Source organism: Orycteropus afer, unplaced genomic scaffold, assembly GCF_000298275.1.
Source record: "Orycteropus afer afer isolate SDZICR_OR568_19922 unplaced genomic scaffold, OryAfe1.0 scaffold00125, whole genome shotgun sequence".
In the NCBI taxonomy this organism is placed as follows: Eukaryota; Metazoa; Chordata; class Mammalia; order Tubulidentata; family Orycteropodidae; genus Orycteropus; species Orycteropus afer.
In genome coordinates, this window is record NW_006921712.1 from 8,134,778 (window position 1) to 8,143,341 (window position 8,564).

The 8,564-nt window shown below is 40.0% G+C and overlaps 1 protein-coding gene across 1 annotated transcript in view; it reads right to left on the minus strand.

The window, feature by feature from the left end:
* CSMD1 (CUB and Sushi multiple domains 1) overlaps positions 1-8,564 on the minus strand; it is a 972,765-nt gene that overhangs the window by 4,704 nt on the left and 959,497 nt on the right. Inside the window, exon 60 of the mRNA XM_007944438.2 lies at positions 7,770-7,902. Within this exon, the coding sequence (XP_007942629.2) occupies positions 7,770-7,902 (133 nt within the window). The remainder of the gene's footprint in view (positions 1-7,769; positions 7,903-8,564) is intronic.

Consider the following 8,564-nt stretch of genomic DNA (forward strand, 5'->3'; position numbering starts at 1 on the left):
CCATTAGAACTGACTCTACCTATCAAAGTAGTAAACCAAAAGCAATACTGCATTCCTGGAGGGGTTGAAAAGATTACTGCCACCACCAAGGACTGAAGAGTGCAGGAGTGGTGATTCCCACCACATTCCCATCTAATTTGCCTATTTGGCCTGTGCAAAAAAAGATGGATCTTGAAGAATGACAGTAGATTATCGTGAACTTAATCAGGTGGTGACTCCAATTGCAACTGCTGGTCCTGATGTGGTTTCATTGCTTGAGCAAATTAGTACATCTCCTGGTACTTGGTATGCAGCTATGGATCTGGCAAATGCCTTTTTCTCAATACCAATTTCAAAGGACCATCAGAAGCAGTTTGCCTTCAGCTGGCAAGGCCAACAGTATACTTTCACAGTGCTTCTTCAGAGGTATAGCAACTCCCCAGCACTATGTCATAATTTAGTTTTCAGGGTCTTGATCACCTTTCCCTTCCATATCATACTGGTCCATTATATTGATGACATTATGCTGATTGAACCTAGTGAGGAAGAAGTATGATGACACTAGACTTATTGGTGAGACATATGCATGCTAGAGGTTGGGAAATTAACCCAGCAAAAATTCAGGCACCTTCCACCTCAGTGAAATTTCTAGGGGTCCAATAGTGTGAGGCATGTCGAGATATTCCTACTAAAGTAAAGGATACGTTATTGTATCTGGCTTCCCCCACAACTAAAAAGGAGTCACAATGTCTGGTGGGCCTCTTTAGATTTTTGGAGGCAAGATACCCTCATTTGGGTGCAGCCCTCAGGTTGCTGAGCCCTAGTTATCAAGTGACTCAGAAAGCTGCTAGTTTTGAGTGGGACCCAGAACAACAGAAGGCACTGCAACAAGTTCAGCCTGCTATGCAGGCTGGTCTGCCACTTGGGCCATATGATCCAACTGATCCAATGGAGCTTGAAGTGTCTGTAGTAGATAGAGATGCTGTTTGGAGTCTTTGGCAGGTCCCTGTTGGTGAATCGCAACACAGACCCTTGGGATTTTGGAGTAAAGCCCTGCCATCCTCTGCAGATAACCACTCTCCTTTTGAGAAATAGCTTTTGGCTTGTTACTGGGCTTTAGTAGAGACTGAACACCTAACCCTGGACCACCAAGTCACCATGAGGCCTGAGCTGCCCATCATGAACTGGGTGTTGTCTGACCCATAGCATAAAGTTGAATGTGCACAGCAGCACTCCATCATTAAATGGAAGTGGTATATCAGAGATTGGGCTCGAGCAGGACCTGAAGGCACAAGTAAGTTGCATGAGGAAGTGGCCCAAATGCCTATGGTCTCCACTCCAGTGACAGTACCTTCCCTCTCCCAGCCTGCATCTATAGCTTCATGGGGAGTTCCTTATGATCATTTGACTGAGGAAGGGAAAACCTGTGCCTGGTTTACAGATGGTTTTGCACAATATGCAGGCACCACTCAAAAGTGGACAGCAGCAGCACTGTAGCCCCTTTCTGGGACTTCCTTGGGGGACAGTGCTGAAGGGAAATCCTCCCAATTGGCAGAACTTCACGCAGTGCGTATGGCTGTTCACTTTACATGGGATAAGAAATGGCCAGATGTATGATTATATATGGATTCATGGGCTGTAGCTAATGTCTTGCCAGATGGTCTGGGACTTGGAAGGAGCATGATTCAAAAATTGGTGACAAGGATGTATGGGGAAGAGGTATGTGGATAGATATCTCTGACTGGGCCAAAGGATTAAAGATATTTGTGTCTCATGTGAATGCCTACCAAAAGGTGACCTCAGTAGAGGAGGACTTTAACAATCAGGTGGATAGGATGACACGCTCAGTGAAAAACAGCCATTCTGTTTCCCAAGCTACTCCTGTTATTATTGCTCAATGGGCTCATGAACAAAGTGGCTATGGTGGAAGGGATGAAGGTTATACATGGGCTCAGTAACATGGACTCCCACTTACTGAGGCTGATTTGGCTACCACTACTGCTGAGTACCTAATCTGCCAGCAACAGAGATCAACACTGAGTCCGCGATATGGAATCATTCCTCGGGGTGAACAGCCAGCAACCTGGTGGCAGGTTGATTACATTGGACCACTTCTATCATGGAAAGGACAGTGTTCTGTTCTTACTGGAATAGATACCTACTCTGGATATGGATTCACCTTCCCTGCACACAATGCTTCTGCCAAAACTACCATCTGTGGACTTACAGAATGCCTTATTCACCATCATGGTATCCTACACAGCATTGCTTCAGATCAAGAGCCTTACTTCACAGCAAATTAAGTGCAGCAATGGACCTATGCTTATGGAATTTGCCGGACTTCCCATGTCCCCCATCCTCCTGGGACTTCCTTGGAGGACAGTGCAGCTGGTTTGATAGAAAGATGGAACGGCCTACTGAAAACATAATTACGGTGCCATCTAGGTGGAAATACCTTGAAGGATTGGGGCAATGTTCTTCAGGAGGCTGTATATGCTCTAAACCTGTGTCCAATATATGGTGCTGTTTCTCCAATAACCAGGATTCACAGGTCCTGGAATCAAGGGGTGGAAACAGGAGTGGTACCACTCACTATTACCCCTAGTGACCCACTCAACAATTTTTGCTTCCTGTCCCTGCTACCCTATGCTCTGCAGTTCTGGAGATTTAGTCCCATAGGGAGGACCACTCCCACCTAAAGACATAGGACTGATTGCATTGAACTGGAAATTAAGAATGCCACCAAGCCATTTTGGCTTCCTCATGCCTCTGGATCAACAGACAAAGAAGGGCATTACTATACTATCTGATGTGATAGATCCTGATTACCAAGGGGAAATTGGATTGACATTACATAGTGGAGGTAAAGAAGAATATGTCTGGAATATAGGAGATTCATTAGGATGTCTCTTAGTACTACCATGATTAAGGTCAATGGAATTGACTGTGATTAAAGTCAATGGGAAATTACAGCAACCCAATCCTGATATGACTACTAATGGCCCAGACCCTTCAGGAATGAACCACCATCAGCTGAGGTGCTTGCGGAGGGCAAGGGAAATACAGAGTAGGTTGTGGAAGAAGGTAGTTCTGAATATCAGCTATGACTACATGACAAGTTGCAGAAACAAGGACAATGAGTGTTATATTTCTTCATTGTATATGTACATCACATATTTTTGTTTCCTTCTGTTATGAACTGTGAAAAGTAAATAAGGTTAATGTGTTTCGGTTGAACGTGTGGTAGTATATCATGTTAGGTGCAAATATGACTTTATAATTATCCTTATTTAGAGATAATATATATTTAAGAAGATGTGTACAACTGCCAAGATGACAAGGAGTGGACTGTGATAGTTGGAGCTGTGTCTCAACCTGGCTGGACCACAATTCTGTGTGGCTTAAGCAGTTGTGATGTGGTTATTCCATGATGGAATCATATATACATGTTTTGAGCAGCCATTCCATTGAAAGGGAATTTCCCTAGGGGTGTGGCCTGCTTCCAATATATTTATGGGCATCCTGGGAAAAGAGACCCTCTTCTGTGCATCAGGATTCTGTTGAGCTGCCTACAGCTGTCCATGAGCAAACAATCCACCATTCAGCCTGGAGATCTTGGATTCGTCATTTGTTGGAGTCAACAGTCAGTATACTGCCTGCCAACCTTGAGCTGATCTGCCCCTGCAGCTGCGTGAGTCGGGAAAAGCCTCCAGCTTGACGTTTGATCCAAGAACATGGGACTTGCCAGCTTCCATAAGTGAGTGAGCCATTTTCCTAAGATAAATTTCTCTTTCTCTGTATATATAAGCTTTACTGGTTTTGTTTCTCTAGAGAACCCAGTCTAAGACACCATGTATCTCCCAGACAGGAGAGCCTGGGGCAAAGGAAGTCCCAATGGTGCAATAAGAGACTTCTCTACTAGAAGACAAAAGTCAAAACTTGCCGAATAACAATTTTAATTAACCAGATCCCTGGAGCTCTGGTGGCATAGTGGATAAGGTAATTTCTACTGTCCAGAAAGTCAGCAGTTCAAATCCACCAGCTGTCTGCAGAAGAAAAATGGAGCAATCTACTTCCATAAAGATTTACAGCCTCAGAAATCCAGATTTGACTCAATGGCAGTGAGTTTGTTTTTTTTGGTTTGAGATCTTACCCTCCAGTTAACTGGGATGCCAAACAAAGTAAAAGTGGAGGAATTATAATTGCCTTGTAAGTTTGCTTTTAAATGGATAATATATATTCCAGAACTTGTGAAAGGAGATATATTTTTAACTTACATTCCTTTAGAAAGAAAAACACTCCTAATAATGACATTTTATTGGATTAAGGTTGTGAGAAATAGTTCTATATTCACTACATTTTATGCTAGCCTCAAGCAAATACTAGAAGATAAGACTTACCAGACTGTGAGGATAGAATCTTCTAATTCTCTCACATTAAAATAAAAAGGAAAATACTTTCTGAGGGTTTTTTTTTTTTTTTTTTTGGCTGGGTTACATTTTTAAATTATAAGTATTACTAACCATAGGAAAGTGGAGACTAGATCACAGGCTAGAATCTAAAATAATTTAAAATTGAGGTAACATTCTTACTATTTCATACATCAAAATAAGCACAAGGAAGCATATCTTTGATGAAGCAATTCCTCCAGTCATTAAAAATCAACACCCTCATGTAAGACCCTTTTACCAGAAAAAGTATATATATATATATATATATATATATATATATATATATATACATATATAGGAGCTCTGGTAGCATAGTGGCTAAAGCACTTGACTGCTAACCAGAAGGCTGGCGGTTCAAACCCACCAGCCACTCCTAGGAAGGAAGGTTGGGCAATCCTACTTCTGTAGTGATACTGCCTCGGAAACCCAAGGAGGGGTCGCTATGAGTTGGGGTCATCTCAAAGGCACATAACAACAACAACAACAAGTATATATATATATATATTTGCATTATATAAATAGACATTTGATGCATTTGTTGTTTTTATCCATTGATGTCTGTTGCTGTAGAGTTGATGTGGACTAATATTGATCCTATTAACCAAAAAAAAAAAAAAAAAAAACAAGCTCACTGCCATCAAGTTCCTTCTGACTCATAGCATAGAGACCCCACTTTGGGTTTCTGAAGCAGTAAATCTTACAGAAGTACATTGCCCTGTCTTCTTTCCACAGAGTGGCTGGTGGGTTTGAAATACCAGCCTTTGGTTAGCAGTCAAATGCCTTAGGCACTATACCACCAGAGCTCCTATACCAACTAAATCAAACTCACTGTTCTCAAGTCAGATCTGACTCATAGTGAACCCTCCTTGGATTTCTGAAGTGGTAGGTATCATTACAGAAGTAGATTGCCCAAACTTCCTTCCTAGGAGTGCTGGTGGATTTGAACTGCTAGCCTTCTGGTTAGCAGTGAAATGCTTTAGGCACTATGCCACCAGGCTCCTATAGGACAGAGTAAAACTGTCCCATATTGTTTCCAAGGTTGTTTGTTACAGAAGCAAAATGACACATCTTTCTCCCACAGAACAGCTGTAGGTTCAAACCATGGAACTTTTGGTTAGCAGCTGAGAGATTAAACACTACTCCAACAGGCCTCCTTTCTAAGTAGAAACGTTTGTCAGCCACCATCAAGTTGGCCTCCATTCACAACAATCTCGAACCAGACGATTTTCATTGGCTTGCCTAATATTTGGAAGGAGATCACCAAGTCTTTCCTCCTTGTCGACCTTAGACTGCCAATTCCACTGAAATCTGTTCAATATCACAGCAAGCCTCTGCTGATAGGTTTGTGTGGCTTTCCTCAAGATGCATTGGCCAGGAATCTAGCCTAGGTCTTAGGAAGATGAGAATTATACCACTGAATCTCCACTGCCCCACTTAATACTTTTTAAGAAATCTTAATCTTACTTAAGAATCCCTAGTTAGCACAAACACTTAATTGTATGGCAATTCAGTAAATTCTGAAATGCACAATGTTGTCATGATTTAGAATGGACAAAACAGCAACTCTTTATTATTAGTAATATTAGTAGTGGTTTTGTTTTTTAATTTTATTTCAGGGAATCATGACTTTTTAAGTCATTTTTAATTGGGTATATTATTCCAAATAGTATTTCACAGCAGTTTGGTACATACCAAATTCCTACAGATAATGTATTATCTGTATAGAGACTAACACAAATAATTTATAATTTCTCTGTATTCGTTTTTCCTTGTTTTGTTGTAAAAATTAACCTCAATGAAAGGATTTACTTTATTAGTTTTTTCCCCCAAGTTTTAACGTTATGCAGTCAGTTGTTGTTGTTGTTATGTGCCGTTAAGTTGGACCCGACTCATAGAGACCCATCCTTGGGTTTCTGAGGCAGTATCACTATGGAAGTAGATTGCCCCATCTTCCTTCCGAGGAGTGGCTGGTGAGTTTGAACCATCAGGCTTCTGGTTAGCAATCAAGTGCCTTAGCCACTATGCTACCAGAGCTCCCTATGTGGTCAGCAGGGATATGCAAATTAATACGTATTCATAAAGCTTTTCTAAGAAATAGAACATATTAATCTGTCTTAGTGCTTATTAACAAGGAGCTCTGGTGGTGTACTGGTTAAGGCATTTTGCTGCTAACCAAAAAGTTGGTAGTTCAAACCCACCAGCTGTTCCATGGGAAAAAGATGAGACAGTCTGCTTCTGTAAAGATTTATAGCCTTGGAAATCCAGTAGAGGTCACCATGAGTTGAATAGACTCCATGGCATTGAGTTTAGTTTTGGTTTTCAGTGCATATTAACAGTTCTAATGTTCTTTGTTAAAGGAAGGAATAAAGGGGAAAAAAATCATATTTATGTAGTTAAAGGAAACCATAGAAATCCTTCTGTTCAACCTTCCAATGGAATGTTTAAAATACCTTCTCTTCCTGGTAGATGACCATGTAGGTTCCAAGTACGAAAAAAGAACTTACTGCCATTGAGTTGTTTCCAACTTTTAACGACCACCATTGGGTTTCCAAGGCTAGAAATCTTTATGGAAGCAGACTGCCTCATCTTTCTTCCATGAAGCAACTGGTGGGTTTTAACCCCCTAACCTTTTGGATAGCAGTCAGATACCTTAACCACTACATCACCAGAGCTCCTTTCTATGTGGAAAGGTAACCGTTTATTTCTTCTCTCATTTTAACGCATACAAAACATTTGCTTGTTTTTTTTTTTTGTTTGTTTGTTTTAATATGATTTCCCCAAGGGGTGGATATATTTTGGGAGTACAGGAGTCTGACTTTTGAAAATGCTTTTTAAATTGAGAAGTGTTAAACATACAAGGGGTTATTGTTTTAAAGACAGTTACTGTTAAGAGTCATGTTGTTGTTGGGTGCTGTTGAGTTGATATCTTCTCATATTGACCCCATGTAACAGAGTAGAACTGCCCTATAGGGTTTTTTTTTTTTTTTTTTAATTGTGCTTTGCATGCAAATTTACAAAACAGATTCATTTTACTCTCCACAGTTAATACACATTATTTTCACAGCACCAATTACCCTCCCAACAATAAACAATTCCTTATCTGTTATTTCTTAATTCATTATGTATTTTCTTAAAGTTAATTTTTCTGACGTGTTCCACTTGAAAAGTACAGTTAAAAAAAAAAAAAAAAACTTTGCTATGTAAACATTCTTAACATAAGAGAACATTAGATAGCCATATAAAAGTAAATACGTTTATATGCCTATGTAAGTGTTCACACATTCACTAAACCAACACGGTATGATAACAGTTTCCAAACAAATGACATTTCTACAGTACCTGTGTTTGTAGAGGTAAAATGCAAATCCTGATAAAATTAGAGCAAAAAATGGAACCAAAATGGCAGCTGCAACAGAACCACTACTAGTGCCAGGATAATGATTTGAAGAATCTTGATCAGAGTTTAAGGGATCTGAGGGAAGGAAAAAAAAAAGAAAAGAAGAAGAAAAAAAAATATATATATATATATTAGTTAATTTGTAGTTATTGTATTATGTTTAAACAAATATATACTTTATAATAAATTTTATAAATAAATATTACTTCTACAGAAGCAAAACTGTTTCAATTCTACAAGTATCCAACTGATACTCATCTAAAGATTGTATTATCCACCTTGGTCAAGATTTTTAAAAAATGACTTTTCTTTACTAACTGTAGGAGTTAAGGTTATGTGTCAACTTGGTTGGCCTGGTTTTGAGTGCCTGGGCAGCTGGATGTAGTATTCCCCATGATGAAACTGGTGATCTACTCCATGGTTGTATCTACTGTGAGCAGCTGACTACTGCCTTAAGGATGTGATCTGTTTCCAGTATATAAGAAGACAGCTTTGAGAAAGGTCTCTAGGTTTTTGTTACACGTGGAACCTGTATTTGGCTGGGTCTTCAGTGTATGGCCTGCCATGTTGTGTGCCGATCTTGGAACTGTCTGGATTTTAACTAATGGCTTGCTGTGGTGTTTGATAATCTTGGTACTGTGGCATTTTACTTGTTGATCTTGGGTTTGTCAGCCTCAGTAGCCAGCAGCTGCCTAGTAAACAAAGCTTCCAGCTTCAGTGGGACAGGAGCAAGAGGT